The following is a 20,530-nucleotide window of genomic DNA, read 5'->3' on the forward strand; positions in this document are numbered from 1 at the left end:
CTAAGGAAAGGTTTAAAAGCCAGACCTGTCACGTAATGCCAGTGCCCAGTGTCCCCTGCCATCAGCCACAGTGACTGACGTCAGTGCTATTTCCATCAGCCATTCCCTGCTTTAGCCATTAATCCAGTTGTTCCCTGGGGCTGCCGAGGGCAGTGAGCACTGCACAGCCCCAGCCAGCTCTTCCAGCTGCTCGTGGCACCGCTGCCCTGCCAGTCCTGCCCATCCCAGGCTCCCCAGCTCCACGGACACCTCCGGAGCAGAGAGATCCCACTTTTTGCTACAAATTATTCCATTCAATTATGTCAAATATCTCTATTTTGAATGCCTTTGCTGGTTCCCAACACATGGGCAGGTCCCACGTCCTACGTTGTTATGTCTCAGCCCAAATTACTCCAACTCTTTAGTCAATACTTTTGCATTTTTCTCCATAATTAACAATTTTGCAATCTCCACTTGGAATTGACAGTTCCTGAATTCCACCTCTTCCTGGCGCATTTTTAAAAGTACTTATTGTGTTGACTTTGTAATAATTGATTCTCCCCCAATGTCTTTGGCTTTGCTTGTTAATTTTCTACACTCCAGAATGACTCATTTCTCCTAATTGCTGTAACTCCCTCCTTTTAGCCCCAGTATTTATTGGTTTCCTACTTCCAACTTCTGCCACTGCACTGGAATGTGATTTGGGGCAGAGCTGTCTATTTTCTCAGCTGAGAAATTGAGGCTTTGGATAAAAAACCTGCATTTTCAGGGCTCCCTAGTGCTCACTGTGATATTCCTGGTGTGGACACCTGTGCCAGCGCCACATCTGAGGAACAAACAGAGCCCCTGTTCCCTCTTTCCGCAGGGATGCTCTGATGGGGATGTTCATCCCCGGGAAAATCCTGCAGGTTCCGTGCTGCTGCAGCTCAGGGATTTTTCCCGAGGAGGAATCGTTGGCAGCTCTCTGTCTGATGACCCCCATCCTCTGTGAAGTGCTCTCCTGCCTTTTTGAGTCTGTGCCTGCTCCAGCCTCTGCAGATTCCAGCAGCAATGAACTCCCGGCCCACGTGCTCACTGGAAAAGCTCTTCCCTTTGCTCCTGCCTCTGTTGCCTGCTCGTTTTGCCTTGAACTTCTCCTACCTGCAGGGTTGTGAGGAACGGCAGTAATTACTCCTCGCTCTGCCCCCTTCCAATTCCACAAATCCAGGCTGCATCCACCTCTGCCAGGTCCTGCTGCAGACACCAGGCAGGTCTGGCCAGCCCTGCTGCCCTTCCCTGTGCCCCTTCCAGCCCTGCTGCCCTTCCCTGTGCCCCTTCCAGCCCTGCTGCCCTTCCCTCTGCCCCTTCCAGCTCTTCCCCAGTTTTCCAGCATGGGGAAGCCAGGCCCAAACCCACGGCTCCAGTTTTGGGGCTCGTCTGGCAGTAGCAGGAGCTTGTTTTGGTGAGGAATTTTTGAGGGCTGTCCCCGACCTGCCTGGTCCTGGCTGCACATCCCAAACCCCCCCAACACCAATCCCTGGCCGTGCTGATTCCTTCTGCCATGAGGGAACATTAGGAAAAATTATATTGGGAGACATTTCTTCATGGAAAGGGTGGTCAGGCATTGGAAGGAGGGTGTGGAGCCACCATCCCTGGAGGTGTTCAAGGAACGACCAGAGGTGGCACTCAGTGCTCTGGGCTGGGTGACATCAAATCTTGATGATCTTGGAGGTCTTTTCCAACCTTAATGATTCCGTGAGGATTCATGGATGCTGGATGGGGCTAAGGGGACCCCACACTCCTCAGCCCCTCTGCTCCCTCCTGCCTCTTCCTTCCCTCATTCAAACATCTCTAGCTCCCAGCACGACCTGCACCAAGCTGATTCTCCTTGCTGAACCCAGGGAAAACAAACTCAGCCCAAGTGACAGCAGTGCCAGGAGGCAACAGGAATTTGGGATATCATCATGACCCCACAAACCCATGGCATCACCGCCTGTGCAAGGGCAGGGACCGAGCAGCAGGAGAAATTCCATTGTTCACAAAGGAAACCACAAAATCCGCCCCGGGCACCCTTTTCCTGCTGGCAGGGATGGAGGGGAGCCACCCTGCTCCCTGCTCTCCCCTCCTCGAGCGCACTGGGGAAAATCCAGCGCTTGTTAACTGGCTCACTGCTGATCCCAAAGCGGGATCCGCGGCTCCCCTGGCCTCCTGTGCCTCCCCACGCGCCAGAAGCCTCCTTTCAGGCAGCTGCCAAGAGAGCTGCTTCCCCAACAGCCGCCACAATGCAGCAACTCACAGGGCCGGGAGTGAAAGGCAATGTCAGAGCCAGCGCCTGGAATATCAAAATAAGCGACAAGGGAGCCATTGTGGCGCGGGAGTTACTCAACTTCACATGGATTCATCAAGCCCTCTCCGTTACAAACCAGCCTGGAGCCATGCACCATCCCTGGATATGGAGAGGAAGAGAGAAAGATAAGCCCAGGGACCGTGCTTTGAGTGACCCAGGGCCAGCTTTCCATGGGCGGAGGCTTGGGAATGATTTGCTTTGCCTGGCGAGGAGCGGGGCTCCAGTGCAGTGCAGCACAGCCCTGGGAGCAGGAGGCTGAGGGGAATATTATGTCCATGGAAACCAGGGCAGGCCTCGAGGAAAGCTGGAGCTGAATTGCCAAAACCACCCAGGGCAACGCTCAAGCTCCAGGAAACAGGACACAGGCTCAGCTCGTCCCTGAGCCGACCATTTTACAGCTCATCTGAGACACGAGAGCTTCTGTGCCGTGCTGGGGTGAGGATGGAGCCGAGACAGCGCTTCCCATCCTGTTCAATGACCCACCAGCACCTCATTGTGCAGCCACTGCGCTGATTTTTGGAGGAGAAGCCCCACAAGAGCCCTCCCTGCTTGTTCTGCACTCACCCTGCAGGTGATGGGAAGAGCTCGGGGCGTTCCTGGCACAGCAGCACCCTGAGGGACAGGGACAAGGGACAAGGCAAGCTCTTCTCTGGCTTGGTGTCACCTCCTGGCATCTACAGCTTCCCTCTGCGCCTGCCCTTGGTGGCCTGGGGGTCCTGTCTGCCCCAAGGGCCCCTCCCTGCCCTGCCACAGCATCTCCAGGGGCTCAGCTGGTTGAGCGGACCCAGCTGCATTCCCAGGATTGCTCCTGTTTGCACAACATGAAGGAATTGAGGGAAGGGCTGGTGCTGAGCATGGGATCAGGTCCCAGGGGCTGCTTTGGACAAGGGAGGGACATGGATGGACCCATCTCTAAGCCAAGATCTGTGCACACCTGTGAGACCCATCCTTTGATTCACAACACTCCTTGAGGCCCTCACAAGATTTTGTCCCTGCAGATGGTGTCTCCCAAAGAGCCCTGACAATTCTGGAGCACAGTTAGAGGCCCAAATCTGTCATCTACCAGCCCGACTTGACTGGGGTCACCTCCACCACAGCCACTGGGGTCCCACAGGGCACATCAGCTCTGGTCCGTGATGCTCACGGGGTCTCGTGTGGTGGCTGTGCCTGCCCACAAATCCCTGTGTCCATCCCCAGCTCCCAACAACCCTTCAGCTCTTTCACTGTTGACAAACCAGAGAAGGAATCCATGGAATCCCACCTCCCAAACCCAGGTATTATCCCAAAAAGCACCTGCTCCCCTCCTGAGTGGCTGCTCAGCTGACAATTAGCGAGTGCTGACCTTGCAGTCAGCAGAGGCAGTCTCCAAGTCCTGCCGAAATAATGACAGCAGAGCAGCCAGCCTCAAATGGACATCAGCTCCCGAGGCACTATTTAATGAATAAATCCAGGGAAAATGCGGGCTGACTCCACATAGGTGCCCTGAAGCCTCCTGAAATTTGCATGATGCTCAAAGAAGCCGCCAAAGCCCGGTGCCAACCTGCCTGGTCAGATCGAATTTATCTAACTCAGAGCAAGATCTAACGCAATTAGAAACCCATTTAGGCAGCCTGGGGACAGAGCCTGCCTAACCCTCAGCCTATCCCAGCTCTGAGCCCATCCAGGAGGTGCCATTTGGCTTTTCTTTGGGTGAAATGAAGATGGGCAAGGAAAAGACGGAAATAAATCATCGGAAGGGCGAACGGTAAAATGGAAAGAGGTCATAATCTTTATGGAATGATGTCTAAATTGGCCTGGCCGTGCTGCCCTGGAATGTCCGTCACCATCCAGCTGATAATGGAGCTATTCTGGAGATGGTTGGTGTGGAGTGGAAATTGCCCTGGACGCAGCAGGAGGCCTCATAATCACATTAAAACTATCTTAAAATCCCAGGGAGAAAAGGCTTCCAGGACTGGGAGCAACACTTGAATAAAACCCTCAAGGAATCCAACAGCTGCAGAGTGGGAAAATGATGCTGGGAAAATAATGAGCTAATTTGGCTCCCAGTTGAACCCAGTGGGGCTGACAGGGAGCGTTGAAGGCTCTGGGGAGAGCAGGGGGTCCAAAGCTGTAGACTTAGGACTCTATAAAAATAAAACGGAGATAACCAGGAATGCTTCCATGGAAGCCTTTCCACAGAAAACCTGTCAATTTGCTGAAATCAGATCATTATTCAAGCGAGCTCCCTGTTTCAGGGTTGGGGCGTGGGGGGAGATCTTTGCTGACACGTGAAAATGAAAAACTGATGCTCTTGCAAAGGTACCTTTCACTTCAGGACTCCAGCCAAGTATTAATTATGGAGCTCAACTCAAAAAGGTCAGGCAGAATCATGCCTTTAGACATTACTAGGAAAAAAAATATTTATATATAATATATATTCTGATTGACCTGGGAAATAGGGGGGAAAATTGTCAGTTCTTCCTGATTTGCTTTCAAATTGAAAATTTTCCTCTGAGGACAAACCTGTTTTGCAACCAGTTCTATTTCCACAGGCAAAGGGCAGCAGCTTTTCCTGTTTGCCCAAGGAATTGTGCCTGTTCCAGAGGTCTGGGCACCCACACGCTGCAGAGATGGGCAGAGCCCTCACCTTAGTGGTCTGCACCTCCTGATGAGTGGAGATACCGGGTGAGACAATCCTTCCTTTGGAGACATCAGACAGGTAGGACAAGTCATAGCAAGGCTTCTTAGGGCCACTTATCTTGCCTGCACTGCTCCAATTCCCATTCCCACTGGCACAGGCCCCCTGGGATGGATGAGCTCCTCAAATCCCAGGATTGCTGTCACATCCTTGGCCAAACCAGATCCTGGCTCCAGACAAATTTCCAGCACATTAGCAAAGGTTTCTGAGCTCTCTGGGCAAGAGACGCCCTGATAGTCTCTAATAAACTGTGATCCACTTGAAATCCTTGGGGAAAAAAACCCACCCAAGCTCCTCCAGGCACTTGCAGAGCCTGGAATCACAACACCTCAGAAGGTCTTGCCCCGCCTGAGTGAGAATGAAGGGCTCTTCAAACATCTGAAACATGGGTTTGCTTTCCACGGGGCTCAAGTGCTTTTGATGAACAAGCAGGAAGATGAATGGACGAGTGTGAGAGGAACATCACACATCGCTCCAGCAGGACACTTCCAGCAGGATCTCAGCCACCAGGTGCCCCCCCAGCAGGGCCAGGGCCTCCCCAGCAGCTGTTCCTGAGCACCGGGGAGCTGGGAGGATGTGAAAACCAGGCCATGTGGGAGCAAAATAGCTGCAGGCTTTCAGGTTGCTCGGGCTTTTCAAGATGTCTCCGAGGAGCTGAATCAGGGCACGCTGCTCTGACAGCTCCGGAGCGGGATCGGTTCCCAGGGAGAGAGGTGGGGATTCGCTGCCCTCCCCACAGGACGGCTCCCAGCTTTGATGGAGCGTGCCAGGATCCCCGTGCCATGTGCAGATAGGAGATCAGGGCGGGTGTTTTGCAAGCCAGGAGGAGCTCAGAAGGATGTTTACATCCCAGGGAAGGGGCATCTTCAGGGATCTCCGGCCAGGACCCACAAGGCCTGGCTGTGAGTGCCAGAAGGATGGAAACAACGAGGTGGTGGAGCTTTCTCCTGCTCTCCTGGCAGGTCACAACCCACGCTCCCACCACAAACCCACCCACGCTTCCCTGCGAGCAGCTGAAGGGCTGAGGCAGTAAACAGCTTCCACCACACAAGGCATTGATGCAAAACAACCAGGGGTGTTTTTAAGGGATCTGGGGGAGTTGTTTTCTTTCTGGTCCTCTGCCTGACCTCCTCTTCCTCTCGAGAGGGTTGGGTTGGGAATCACACTCGGAAAAGAAACATTTACTATAGGTAGGATATGGAAACCAGGTCCTCAAGGGTGCAGAGACCTCCAGAAAAGTTCAGAAAATCAGAGAATAAAATCATGGTATGCTTTGAGTTGGAAGGAACCTTAAAGCCCATCCCATCCCACTCCCTGCCATGGGCAGGGACACCTTCCACCATCCCAGGCTGCTCCAAACCCTGTCCAACCTGGCCTTGGGCACTTCCAGGGATCATGGGGCAGCCACAGCTTCTCTGAGCACCCTGTGCCAGGGCCTCCCCACCTCCCAGGGAACAATCCTTCTCAATATCCCATCTAAATCTCTCCTCTTTTAGTTTAAAAGAATTGCCCTTGTCCTATCACACTCTGCCTGTGTAAAATCTCTCCATCTTTTTTGTAGCTCTCCTTGAAGTACAGAAAGGGTCAGGACAAAAGACAAGGTCAGTGAAGGACCTGTTGGGGGGAAGCTGAGTGAGGCTGGGTCGCAGGTTTGACTCCAGAGATGAAGCCAAGGCTGAGCTTCTCCCAGGCTGGACTGGGGGATGCTGCAGCCACAGTCAGAGGTGACAAGAAAGGGGGCACCAAGATGGCAGGGGTGACCTCCTCACCCTGTTCAGCCCTCCTGTGCCTCAGCTGGGCTGTCTGTGCTTTCTGGGGTGCTGAAGGTTCAGGGCACTGCAGGAAGAGCCTCTTTTGGAATAATCTCCGCTGACCATCTTGGTTTCTGCCAGGACAGAGCTGGGCTGTGCAATGGCAGCACAGCCTGCCCTGGGGATGGGCCGTGCCCAGGGCTCCTGGCAGGTGCTCTCACAGGACAGGGGTGTGTGGGGATGAGGGTGGAGGGGCAGGAAGGTGATTTGGGCCTGGCACAGGGCTCACATTCCAAAGGATGTGCCAACCAGTGGGATATTTGCCAGGGCACCACAGGGGCTGAGTGTCCAACACCCCACGAGCCACAAAGGGGCTTTTTGGGATCTGCCCTGGCACAGCCCCACACAGGGGGATTCACTCTGGGGGTCCCGGCTGGCCACCAGAGCACAGCAGCCACCCCTTTGCTGCTGTCCCACGGCTCCCAGGGCCAGCCTCCCCAGCCCTGACACAATTCCAGCCACTCTGTGCCCTTTGCTCCAGGCATTCCTTAGCCCTTGTTCCCTTCACAACACCCTCCCTGGCCTGTCCTACATCCTGCACCCTCTCATTACTCCAACCTCCTTCCATCCCATCCCATCCCAGAACATCCCAGCTCTGTCCTCACCCGGGAACACCCCACCCTCCACCCCCTCCAGCCGCATCCCACCCTCTGTACCTTCACCCCATCCACACCTCTGGGTGCTCCGTGGGCTGAGGGGCCACCGAGTGCCTGGGGACACGCAGGGACCACGGGGACACACAGGGACCACGGGGACACACCCTGTCACAGCCCCGGTTCTGCCCCAGGATTTGGGTGTCGGGTGAAGCAGCCTGCAGGGCTGGGCCCCGCTCCAGGGAACAGCACTGCAGCTGAGAGCCCGGCCGAGCGGGCAGAGCAGTGCTGGGAATATCAATCAGGGAGGCTTGGAGAGGGCGGCTGCACACACAGCCAGGGCTTTCATCCCCCAGGATCCACAGCTCGGCCGGCAGAGCCAGCCAGGGGCTCAGCCCTGTGCTGGGAGGGCTCAGCATCCCTCTGTACCGGGGCCAGCACGGTCAGGAGAGACTGGAGAAAGCCAGGGCGAAGGGAGAGATCAGGAGAGAGGGTGGAGAGGAGCAGACACAGTTGTGAAAGAAGCAGGAAGATTTGGGGGGGGAAAGGAGGAGTTCCCTAGATCCAAGCTAGGAAAGGCCAACGCTGGCTCCAAGGGCATCAGGCAGGGGAGAGGCTGAGGCAATGAGGAGGGAGAGGAAGAGGAGGGGAGGGAGGAATGAGAAGCAGGGAGGAATGGCAAGAGGGGAACTGGGCAGTGCTGTCACCCAGCCCCACGTGGGGAGTCCCAGGCAGGGAGCGCAGGCTGGGGGAGCCTTCAAGGGAGAAAGGACGAGGTCCCCAGCACTGGTGGGGCCAGGGGCTGCCAGGCAGGAGAGAGCCGATGACCTCCCTGGTGTGTTAGGGACGGTAAGTGCCACTGTCTCCTTGCAGACACTGCCGACAGAGATGTCACCTGGCCAAGGCCGCCCACCCTCTGTCACTGTGTCCACCCCACTGCCGCCCTCCACACAGCCCAGCCTGTGCACAGCCCTGTGCCCCTCTCCCTGGGACTGTGCACCCCCTGTGCCACCTGCTGCCACAGCCCAGGCTGCACAGTCCCCCCTGCCACCTCTTTGGGGACAGGAGTTGTACCCTGCCCTGTGCCACCTTCCTCCTGGGGGAGACTCCGGCTGCAGCCCCTGCATCCCCTACCCCTGACACACAGCTGTGCACGTGTCCCTGCCCCTCCTTGTCACCGAGACCGCGCTCCCCTCTGTGCCACCTCCACAGGGTGCTGGCAGTGACCATCCCGCTGTCACCTGCCACGCGGGGGGCGCAGGGTGTCACCCCGCTGTCACCTCCCCCCGCAGGACTGCCTGTGCACACCACAGGCTGCACATCCAGCCTGTACCAGGGGTTGCTCTTCTCCCGTGGCTGAAGCTCCTCATTTTGAGGTCCCAAATGCCCCAGGGTGCTCTCACTCCCTGCCATCAACCCAAGTCCCCAGCACAGACACTCCAGGGGCCACTGCACCTTCCTGCCTTGCCCGTGGTGCCCTCAGCATCCTCACCAATGCTCCAGCACGGTGCACTGCCCACTCCCCACCTGTCCTGTGCTCCCCCAGCTCCCCCAGGCACCCCAGTGATGCTCACAAGCTGCTGTGCTTTGACACAGCCACTCTTCCCAGCAGATCCAGGGATCTGCAGCCCCTCAACGACACTTCCCTCATTCGATCTCAGCCCGGCAGAGCCAAATCTGACCCAAGCCCCATCGATCCCAGCAGGAGGAGCTGATTCATAGTGTGGAGCAACTGCTCCCAGCACAGCGTCTCTCTGAAACTGGGGGAAAGCAGGGCAGGTCCCCCATGAACCCTCAGCTCCATCTGCAGCTCCTTGCTGGATCAATTTATCAGCTCATTCCACGTGAATGACCTTGAGAAAACCCACTGATCCAGGACAGTGGGAGACTTTCCCAGACATCTGCCAGCACCTAAACCTGCAATTTATGGAGACTCTGAGCTAAATTCTCAAACAAGACGATTTCATTTCTGTCCATTACAGCTACAATATTCCTCTCCTCCCCTCCCGCAGAGAGTAATTAATGCTGCACCGTGCTCCGAGCCTGCGGGCAGGTGCAGGAACCTCTGCTGAGCTCACTCAAGTTCACACCACTCCAGCTGCCTTCCCGGGTGGTGGGGGGCTGTAAAGACACAGGGCAGCTCTTGGGAAAGGATGTAGAATATCTCCTCCCAGTAAAAAAGGATGGAGCCTGGGAGCCAGGCAGAAGAAAGAGCCGCTCCCCACACCAGCGCCTGGAGTTCTAACCCCCGGTTCATCAAAGAGCTGCTGAGGACGAGGAAGGAAGGGAAACTTCTCTCAGAAAGTTCCCAAAGGGAAGCAGATAGCAGGGCTGAGCCAAGCCCCCAGACTGCCCGGCCCAGCCCTGCGGGGAGCAGTTACTGAGGTGGTTGCTGGTGTCTCCTTTCCTCCTCTGCAGCCATCACATCTCCCTGCGGGTCCCAGCCCTGCCTGCCCAGGAGGCCCAGACACTTCCTGGATGGTTCAAGATAAAACCTTATGCTGTTAGCAAAACAAACGAGGAGGCTGTGAGAGCCAAGGCTGGCACAGGGCTCAAACCACCGAAGCCAGAACCACTGGTTTCCCCAGCTGATCTAATCTCTCCCAGCGCCACAGCTCCTCGGCCCCAGCAGCCTGGTGAGGCCACTGCAGGCCCTGGGGAAGAGGTGAACTGGTGTGACGGAGCAGGGATGGGTGCCCCAGTTTGGAAGAAAAGCCAGGAGAAACAGGAACAGGTGGGCAGGGAGGGGGGGTCCCTGAGATGGGATAGTGGGATGGTGGGAGAGGGGTGTTGGACTGTTCCTGCCTACCAGGGTCCATCTTTTCTCCAAACAGCTGGAGACAAGACCCTGAGCAAGCTCCATGACATTGGCATCAGCCCCGTCCAACCCACCACGAGATCCCATAGAGGGCAGAGCCATCTGCATGGGGAGCAAGACCACCCGGCTCCAGCAAGCCTTCCTGAGAGGATCTCTCCTTCCCATCACCTGCCAGGGTGGGGGAGCGCCGGGATCTGGGCGCTGCTGACATGCCAAGGCTCCATCTGCAACCGCGTGCGCCCTCATTGCAGCACTGCGGCGGGTGGGAGCCGGCGGCTGCCAGCCCGCGCCGGCGGGATTTGGGTCAGGCTAGCCAGGCACAGGGATCTGCTCCACCACGCTCTGGCTGTGGGACGTGGGTGTGGCTCAAGAGGATGTGGAGATCAACCAGGAGAAGCTTTGAGGGAGGATGTTGGTGTGAAATGAAATGAAATTAAATGAAAGCTGGGCGGGCTGGGCCGTGGCTCAGACTGCATCCACATCCACACGTGTGTGTGTGTGTGTGTGTGTGTGCAGGTGTTGGGAACCCTGTCCTGGAGGGACGTCTTCAGAGGGCCAGGTAGTGACTGGACATGGGACATGTCAACCTGGGGATGAAGGGTCAGCACCATCAGGCCTCTGGACTGAGCACGCTGGGCTGTGAGAGGTGGAGGGTTTGTGGAGATGGCCGGCCCACGTGAGCATCACTTCTGGCCTCCACAGGGCCTGAGTGCTCCAGTGGCCAAGGACATGGAAAATATGCCTGGGAAATTGCTGGGAGAGCCTTTCCAGGGGCAGCAGGGAAAATAAGGCACAATCGGTCAAAAATAGAAAACTTTATTGAAGTCAAATCCAACAGGGCAGCTGAGCTCAGCCCCACGGCAGGAGCCCAGCCTGCCGCTCACTGGGGTACAAAGAAGGGGGCAGGGGTCTCATGGGGCACAGGGGGTACAGCACGGGGGGGAGTGGGTGGTCCTCACCCACGGGGCCCCAGGAAGAAGACAAAGCCACAGGCACTCGCTCCCCCTCTCCCTCCCTGACTGGTTAAGGACAGAAGTGCCAAAGCAGAAACATGGCGCAAGCTCCTAAGTGGCCAGACAGCCCAAGAAAGAGGGTCCTGCAAGCTCCACACTCAGCCCACGACCTTGTGGCTCAGCTCCAAGCTCCAGTGCACACCAGCGAGCAGCCAAGACCTGCCTCCTCCCTGCCCCGCACGCAGAGAACCCCCCGGCAACACCAAGAGCAGTGACCCGACCGCAGCAGAGACCTCAGTGCCCCTCTCCCCCGGCCCCCAGCACAGCCCCAGCCCGGCCACACGGACAGGCCATTCCCGTGCCACCAGGATCTGCAGATCCTCTCCCGCAGAGCCACAGCTCCAGGCCCGGTGCTTGTGGTGAGGGAAGCCCAGATTTCACCGTGCCGGCTGTGGCAGAGGGCCCGAGCCTGGGGGAAGCCAGAGCCTGAGCCTGGGAAAAAGGCAGATCTTTGCTCCTCCACCCAGCCCCACCTGCCCGGGCAGCCGCAGCGGGCGCAGAGCTCCCTTTGAGGCGCCCTGGCGCAGGGATGGTGGCAGGCTCAGCCGCACCAGCAGAGCCGGGCTGGCAACAGTGAGGCCAGAGCCTTCCCAACTGCTCCCCGGAGCAGGGCAGGGCTGGAACCCGGCTGTGGCAGGAGCAGGACCAGTCCCTCCTCCCCATGAGCCAGCCCAAGCGGAGGGAGGGATGGGAGGGTGGGCATCGCCCTCCTTGGTGCTCTTAGAGTGGTCCCCAAAGGGGACGCAGGCGGGTGGCATTCCCTGCCCCGAGCCCCACATGCAGAGCCACACACATGCAGCGCCCTTTGCATCACCGTCACCCGGGCAGCGCCACCAGGACCCAGCCCCGGGCGCTCTGACAAGGGCTCAGACAGGTTTTGGCCTCCCTCACACCGTCCCCATCTCCTCCCTGCACCATGCCCAGGCTCTGTGGCTCGGCTCTGGGGTAGTCCAACACCAGCCCCCTGGGCCACGCATGCAGGGCTGGGGGCCAGTCCACGCTCACTCCCACACCTCTGTCCAGATGGCTCCCCGGTGCAGCGGGGGCGCCGCCGCCGGCCTCAGGATGAGCTCTCCTACCTGCTTGTTGGTGTATTTCTGGGGGTTGGTGCGGTAGCTGTAGTCCGAGTACTGCTCGGAGCCCGTCGAGTTGTTGTCCCCGGTGCCAACAAAGGTGTTGGTGGCCGGCAGGTCCTGCACCACTTGGTGCTTCTTGGAGGCAGAGGGTGACTGAGGCTGCAGCTGGATGGAGGGCAGCGGCGAGTTGGAGCGGTAGTGGCGGCCCAGGTCCGGGCTGCCCGGAGGGTAGTTCAGGGGCAGGTGGATCCGGGGGCTGTCGCTGACGGAGTCGTTCATGAGGTTGAACTTGAGCGATTTCTGCAGCCCCGTCTCCTCCTCATCCTCTGTGGGCTTGGGTGGCTTGGGAGACTTGCTCTTCTTCACCTTGTTCTTACTCTTCCCGCTCTTGCTGGCCTGCTTGGGTGCATACAGGTCCTTGGTCTCCTTCTTGCCCGCCTGGTAGCCGCTCTTGGCCTCGCGCTGCCGGCAGTAGCGCACCAGGACCACCAGCACGATGACCAGGGTGACAGCCACAATGCCAGCGATGACCCCGAAGAGGATGTTGCTCCGCTGCTTGCTGCGCTCGTACTCAGGGTCGCCAGCAATGTCGATGTCCAGCGGGGTGTCCAGGCTGTGCCCCACCAGCGTGTCCAGCAGCGTGCGGTTGGCCAGCGTCTCATTGACGTAGAAGTGCACCAGAGCCGTGCCGTGCCGCGAGGGCTTGCCCTTGTCGTTGACGCGCACGACCAGGCGGTGCAGGCCGTGGTGCTTGCGCAGGATCTCCTTCTCCAGAGTGATATCTCCGCTCTGCGGGGAGATCTGGAAGAGCTCGAAGGGGTTTCCTCCTGTGATGCTGTAGATCAGCTCGGCGTTGATGCCCGAGTCGATGTCCTCCGCCTTGACCTTGCTCACCTGCTGGCCGGGGCTGGTGTGGGGTAGGATGTGCTTGTAGGTGGCGTTGGAAGGGGAAGTGATGAAGGGGGCATTGTCATTCTCATCCAAGACATTGATGGTCACCCCCACATAGGCAGACCTGGGGGGATCCCCACCGTCCACTGCCTTGAGTCGGAAGGTGTAGGTGCTCTGCTGCTCCCGGTCGAAAGAGATGCTGGAGAGGATGGTGCCAGTGCCATTTTGGATGACAAAATCCCCATTGTCTTGTTCCACCGACAGCTGGATCCGGGCATTTTCTCCTTTGTCAGCATCGATGACTGTCACCATGCCCACGGGGCTGAGGGGCGGCATGTTCTCCATCACTGAGAAGTTGTAGCCACTCAGCATGAACTTGGGGTCGTTGTCATTCCTGTCCATGACGTTGATGGCCACAGACGCTGTGCCCTGCTTGCTGGGGCTGCCCTTATCTTCCGCCACCACCAAGAACTCGTAGCGTTCCTGCTGCTCTCGGTCCAGCACCGCCTTCACCCGGATCTCCCCGGAGTCAGGGTCAATGGTGAAGGAGCCCTTGGAGGAGGGGTCTGTCACCAGGGAATAAACCAGCTTGGCATTGGAGCCGCTGTCAGCGTCAGTGGCACTCACCTCCATGACCAGCTCGTCGGGCTCGTTGTTCTCAGGGAAGGCCACCTCAGTGAAGCTCTGGCTGAAGACAGGGGCGTTGTCATTGACATCCATCACCTGCACCTTCAAGGAGTTGGTGCTGGAGAGGGGCGGGTTCCCCGAGTCCACGGCCACGATCTCAATCGTGTACTCCTTCACCGACTCGTAGTCCAGCGGCGTGGTGGTCTGCAGGAAGTATTTCTTCTTGCTGTCACTCCCTGTCTCACTGGCCTGGCGCAGCTGGAATGGGACGTCACCAGCCACCACACAGGTCACCACGGCATTTTCACCCTCATCTCGGTCGGACACCTGCACCAGAGCTACTGCTGTCTCTACTGGCACGTCCTCCGAGATGTTGGCCATGCCATCCTGGTGGGTGACCAACCCTATGCCCCGGATCTCTATGGAGGGTGCGTTATCATTCATGTCCTTGATGGTGACCACCACCTGCGTGCGGGCGCTCTTGGGGTTCGCGCCCTTGTCCTTGGCCACAACGGAGAACTTGAGGGTGCCGATGTCCTCGCGGTCGATGGGGCCCTGCACGGTGATGAGCCCCGTGGCGCGATCCAGGCGCAGCAGCCGCCGCACCATGTCCGAGGCCTGGTGGAAGGAGTAGTCGATCTCGGCATTGGCGCCCTGGTCTGAATCGTTGGCTTTCACCTGGGGGACAGAGGGACAATCGATGAGCAGGACAAGGGCACGGCAGAACGAGCCCCTCCGCAAACCGCCACAGCCTTCCCTGAGGACAGCCGGGGGAAAAACCAGGATTTCCTCTTCTGGGGCCAGGGATTGTGGGGCAAAGAGCCTGGGACCGGCAGAGCAGCTGGGAGCCACCCTCGGGCACGGAGGCTCTGCCTTGCTCTTCCGGAGAAACCGGCTGGGCTGGTTGGCTGCGCTCCCCTCCCAGCCGGCTCCTGCACACAAGGAATCCTCCGGAACCATGGAACCGTGCCGCTGAGACCCAGCCAGGAGTAGGGAGGGATAGCTCCAGCTGTGCCCCCAAGGAGGGGCTGGAGCATCTGCCTGGCTCAGGTGAGGGTGAGGAGGGAGGCAACGATGTGCGGAGCTGCAGCAGCTCCGTTGTGGCATCCAGGGATGCAGCCACGCAGGGACTGGGGCTGTCTGAGCCCTGCACAGCACCGTCTATCCCTGCCCACCCGCCAGGAGCCCTGCATCCCCATAAACCTGCCTCTACACCTATTATTTGCTTTCTAAAGAAGATGAGGTTTGTCTAACATTTGCCTCCCTAATCGGCTCTCTGAGCAGCCTCTTCTCTGCACCATTTGCTGCTCCACCGTTATCTTGCTCAGCAGATTTGGATGGAGAACGAAAGTTGTTAAATGTAAATTCCACCTTTTACCTCCACTCACAAAACAGGCGGAAGTCATTTTCCCCCTGAAAGATAAAAGCTGAGCAATGGCAGCAGCGGCATCTCAGCCCATTCTCCTCCCGGCCATGCAGCTCCCTTATCTGCTTCCAACTTCCATTCTCTTAACAGTGAAAAATGAATTCTTAAAAAATTCACATCAGAATTAGCAGGCAGATGAGAGCTGGCCACGCTCCGCTTATTAAGATGGCAGCTGCAGATAAACAGATGTCGACTACTATCATCTCAATGCCCCCTCCAAGCCAAATCCACCAAGATCCAGACTCCTGGGCTCTCCAGGCCAGTTTGCAGCGCTGCCCGAGACGAGGCAGAGCCCCTGCTCCCTGCAGACAGCAGGGCACCTCCGGAGCCACGGCCAGCCCCGCGCACGGGCAGCAGGGATGCTCCCTGTCCCCACCTCCTGAGTTTCCATGGAGCGACCAAGGGAATGCAACTTATGAAAGGGTCTGTGTCTTGTCTGCGGGCAGCACTGAGACCGCGCTGGCCCCACGCCAGGTTCCCGGTGGCCCTCAGGTCCCAGCCCTCCCAGTGGAACCCTGCTCCCTGCAGCTCTGCTGCTGCCCCTCAGCCATGTCCTGCAGCCCCACTCCAGCTGTGCCTTCCTGTGCATCCTCTCCAACCTCGCTAGAGCAGATGTGATATCCCAGGGACCTCCCTGCCCGCTGGCCCTGGGCGACACTGTGGGCTCCTTCATCAAGCTCTCCCTCCTCACTGGAGGAACCACAGCCATGTCAATGATCCTGGGTTGTCCCTGCAGCCAGGCAGGAGGGGAAACGGTGAGGAGAAGAATCCTGCACACTCACCTGGAGGACGGAGTGCCCCACAGGGCTGTTTTCGGAGAGCTCTGCCTCATACAGGGCCTTCTCAAACTTGGGCGCATTGTCGTTCATGTCCAGGATGGTGATGCGGAGCAGGGCACTGCTCGCCCGAGGGGGGTTCCCCCCATCCTGCACCTTGATGGTCAGATCGTAGGAGTCCCACTGCTCCCGGTCCAGGTTCCCCATGACGATCAGCTGAGGCTGCTTCTCATCCTGGTCCTCGGCCACCTGCAGCCCAAAGAGCTCCTGCGCCTCTGGACCAGCCATCAGCTCGTAGGAGGCAACGCCGTTGGGGCCTGAGTCCCGGTCCATGGCCAGGGGGATGGGGAAGAGCGTCCCGACGTTGGTGTTTTCAGGGATGGAGAGGGTGAGGACAGGCGAGGCGAAGTTGGGGGTGTTGTCATTGATATCGAGCACCTCGATCTGCCCCTCGAGCAGGCGTGGGCTGCTGTTGGCATTCAGGTTAGTGATGGACACCTCAAACTCCAGGAAGCAGGGCTCTCCGGGCAGGAGGTGCTGGCATTCCCGCAGGCTCTCCCGGTCGATGGAGGTCTCTGTGGTGTAGATGTCCCCAGTCTTGCCATCCACACGGAGGTACGGGGTCCCCACTTCCAGCTTGTAGAGGTGCCCCATGTCCGGTAAGCCGTAGTCGGAGGCCAGGCTCCCTATGAGGCTGTTGGGGGGTTGTTCCTCCTGCACTTTGTAGATCGCACGTGTCCCCGAGGCCAGGGCAGGGAGCTGGCAGAGGAGCCACAGGCCCAGGCAGGATGCCAGCGGGTTCATCCTGCGCTGCAGGGGAGCTGGAGGAGACACAGACACCGGAGGTTAGCGACCAGCCCGCTTCCCTGGCTTACCCCACTGCGCCATGTGGGACCGCACATGGTCCTGGCACGGCTCCCGAAGGAAGGGGCTCCTGGAAGCCTCCAGTGCCCTGAAGGACCCGTCCCTGAAGGACTCCTGCAACGCCCTGCTGGAGTGAGTAACCCTGTCATTGAAACCTCAGCCCCGTCACTTGCAGGAAGCCACTCCTGCCACTGTCCACCCTCTTCGTCACCACACCAACTGTAATTAGACCCAACGAGGCACACTAACAGGGTGAACTGTAGGCAGCCTGCTGCCAACAACCCGATGGGAGCCGGCCAGACTCCGAGACAGCGTCTCACCACCCAAACACAGAAGCATTGTGTGCCACCAGTGCAGGGCCACTGCCTGCCACACATGGCAGGGACACACGGGCACTGCATACAGCTGCCAGCACTGCAGAAACGGGAGCACCAAATGGAGAGTTCTGCCTGCTCTGGGGGATGTGGGACAGACACCCACCCAGCACTGAGGGGATGTGGGACTGACACCCATCCAGCACTGAGGGGATGTGGGACTGACACCCATCCAGCACTGAGCGGATGTGGGACTGACACTCATCCAGCACTGAGGGGATCTGGGGCTGTCACCCACCCAGCACTGCAGGGACCTGGGACATTGAAGATACAGAACTGACACCCACCCAGGGACACAGGGCACTGCAGGGATGCAGGGCTGCCATGCACCCCGCACTGCAGGGACACAGGGCACTGCCAGCATACAGCTCCCTCCCATTCATCACTGCCTGCACTGCAGGAAGAGCAGCAGCCGTCTCTTCGGGGACACAGGCCACTGCAGGAATGCAGGACTGCCGCCCATCCTGCCGCCCATCCAGCACTGCAGGAAGACGAGGCACTCCAGGGATGCCGCCCAACCAGCACTGCAGGGCTGCAGGGCACTGCAGGGCCATGGGGTGCTGCGGAGATGCAGGGCTGCCACCCCTCCAGCACTGCAGGGCCACGGGGCACCGCTGTGGCAGGAACAGAGCAGCACTGCCCTTGCTGCACTGCCAGCACAGTGGCACTGCCAGCCTCGCACTGCCAGGTACAGAGGCACCACCCACCCGGCACTGCAGGGATGCAGGGGCCCTGAGCGCCATCCCTCCTGCACTGCCCGTGGAGCACTGCCACCCCCGGTGCCCGGGCAGTCAGAGGGACACTGGTCCCTGCCCAAGCTGTGCTGCAGTGCAGGAACCCCCGGGCAGCCCCCGGCAGTGCCCAGCCCCGGCGCACTGCAACGGCAGCACAGCATCCCCCTTGCTGCACAGTCACTAGGCAACCCCACACCCTGCGCCAGCAGCTCCTGTTCCCTTCCTCACTGCAGACACACTGTTCCTTCCCATTCCCTCCCACTCCAGTCTGGGACATGGCACACACTGGGTGCCCACCCCGTGCCAGTGCTCATCCTGCTGCTGCAGCGGCGGTGCCAGGAGCGCTGCCCCCTGCATTGCAGAGACACCCCTGCGCTGCTGCACCCCTGCACTGCTGCCCCCACCACTGGCACCTCTTCCCTGTGCCCACACTCTGCCCAGGCTGTGCCAGGCATACCACCAGCCCCACAGCCTGCCCCTCCTGTGCCAAGCCACATGCTCTGCCACCAAGCCCCTGTCTGGTGCTGTGCTTGGCCACCAGCTTTCCCATTCCCTGGTTTCTGTTCTGGGAACACATTTTCCTCCTCCAGGGTCCAGGAGCTTCTGCTGAGCCGTGAGCATAAAGGGGTTCAACGCAGCTCACTGGCACCCAAAAACCCAGGGATTGGGTGCCCTAAAATTAACAGCCACAAACATCTGCCAAGGCCCACAGCATCACCCTGCTCTCACCGCTCCCATCGCTCCCTCTCTCCATACTCTGCATCCAAGGACAAGCAAACGCCCCATGGGCAAGCGCTCCATCACCATCCCCCTCCGTGGAATGGCGGCACTTGCCACACTGCAAGTGCCCAGTTCCTGGTTAGCCTGGCATGGTACGGGTCATCAGCAAGCGGAACACCCTGCACTGTCCTCCTTGGTCCTTCCCACAGGCGAACAGCTCCGGGTCCCTCCACCCCTCTGCTTCGCCATGGACATGGGGACATGGACGAGATGAGCTCTGCCTCTGCAGTGCAAATACATCTCCATGCCTGGAGAGGAGACTGTGGCCCTGAAGCCAAGCTTGCCTCTGCTCCCTTGTCCTGCCACTTCCTTTGTGCAGAGCAGAGCCATCCCCAGCTGGCTGAGGCCATGCAGAGCTGCCCACACGAGCGCTGGGATGTGTGACTCCAGGAGGAAGGGATGAGGAGAGAGAGCAGGACATCTTCCATCCCTGGACCAGGCTGAGGATGGAGGTCAGGAGCCAAGCAGAAACAGAACAGATTTTTGCATCAGCACGGGCAGTGTGTGCACACACGTGTGTGTGTCTGTGCTGGGTGTGCACTGTGAGCGTTCCGGAGGTGTGCACCTGCCCGGAGCACAGCCGTGTGTCCATAGGTAAAGTCACACACGTCACACCTGTGCCCTAGCAGGGTGTGCAGTTGTGTCACACGGGGCAAGGAGCACATCCCTGCCCGCTCCGGGCCCGTGCCCCAGTGTGAGCTCGCACTCCTGCACGTGTGTGCGCCCCACACAACGCGTGTGCCCGCGTGTGCGCATGCCCCTGGCACCGCCGCCTGTGGATGTGTGTGATGTCACCTGTGCGGGGGCACTGGCACCTGGGTCACACCCGTGTCTGCCACCCCCCGGGTGCGCTCACACCAGACCCCCCTCATCCAGCTGCCTTCATGGGGTGAACCTGCCCCGAGGTCCAACAGGCCTGCGCTGCCGCTGGGGATGGCCATGAGTGAGGACAGGGATGATGGGCAGCTCCAGCTGTTGGGAAAGGGCTCCCGGAGGATGCTAGGGCTGGGAGAGGCACCGTGCCCACGGCTGGGCTGTTTGCACTGGGCTGTTTGCACTGGGCTGGGCCTGGCTGTTGGTGACGTAGCCACGTCCTGACTAAGCCCTGGTGCGAGGTGAAAGATCGCCAGGAAAGGGGAAAGTCTCAAGGCAGTGCTGATGCCTCACATGGCTGAGGGAGCTGGGAGGGAGGGCCCAGCAGCTGCAAATGCCAGGAGCCCTGTGCCAGCCTGGAGGAGGAAGGGTGTCACCCAAAGGTGCCCAGCACCCAGGATTTCTGCTCCAAAACCAGGGCTGGAATCTGAGCCCAAGCCCCATTCTGCAGCTGAAGGAAGGCACCCTGCAGAGCAGGGAGGTGCGAGGAGAGGGCCTGAGAGCCTGAGGGGCACTGCTGGAAGGCACGAGGGGCCCTGGGCTCGGCAGGATAAGGAATCAGCAGGGTCAGGAATCCTGCTCAGCACCCAGGGGTGAGAATGACACGGCGCAGATGTGAGAGCCCAGAGCTGGGCATGAGGAGGAGGACGAGGAGGAGGAAGAGGAGGAGGAGGAGGAGGAGGAGGAGGAGGAGGAGGAGGAAGCCTCCACAAGCACGTCTGTGCAGGAGATACAGGCTTCCCAGGGGCCAGTCCAAGGCACCAGGCTATTTTCCCATGGGATCTAAGGACCATCCCACACTTTCTTCTCTGGTGCCAGGCACCTTTTTCCAACCTGCTGGCAAAGCACAGAGCACTTAAAAATAAAAGCCCCTCCCAAAACAACTATTCCT

The 20,530-nt window shown here is 59.1% G+C and overlaps 1 protein-coding gene across 3 annotated transcripts in view; it reads right to left on the reverse strand.

The window, feature by feature from the left end:
* Positions 1-20,530, reverse strand: part of PCDH1 (protocadherin 1) — a 57,972-nt gene that overhangs the window by 33,854 nt on the left and 3,588 nt on the right. For all 3 annotated transcript variants that reach the window (XM_053956783.1, XM_053956782.1, XM_053956784.1), the window contains exons 2-3: positions 16,020-16,834; positions 12,297-14,489 (exon numbers count right to left, since the gene is read on the reverse strand). In XM_053956783.1, coding sequence (XP_053812758.1) covers positions 12,297-14,489; positions 16,020-16,817 — 2,991 coding nt within the window. In that variant the 5' untranslated portion in view covers positions 16,818-16,834. The remainder of the gene's footprint in view (positions 1-12,296; positions 14,490-16,019; positions 16,835-20,530) is intronic.

This window comes from Vidua chalybeata, chromosome 15, assembly GCF_026979565.1.
Source record: "Vidua chalybeata isolate OUT-0048 chromosome 15, bVidCha1 merged haplotype, whole genome shotgun sequence".
NCBI classification, from domain to species: Eukaryota; Metazoa; Chordata; class Aves; order Passeriformes; family Viduidae; genus Vidua; species Vidua chalybeata.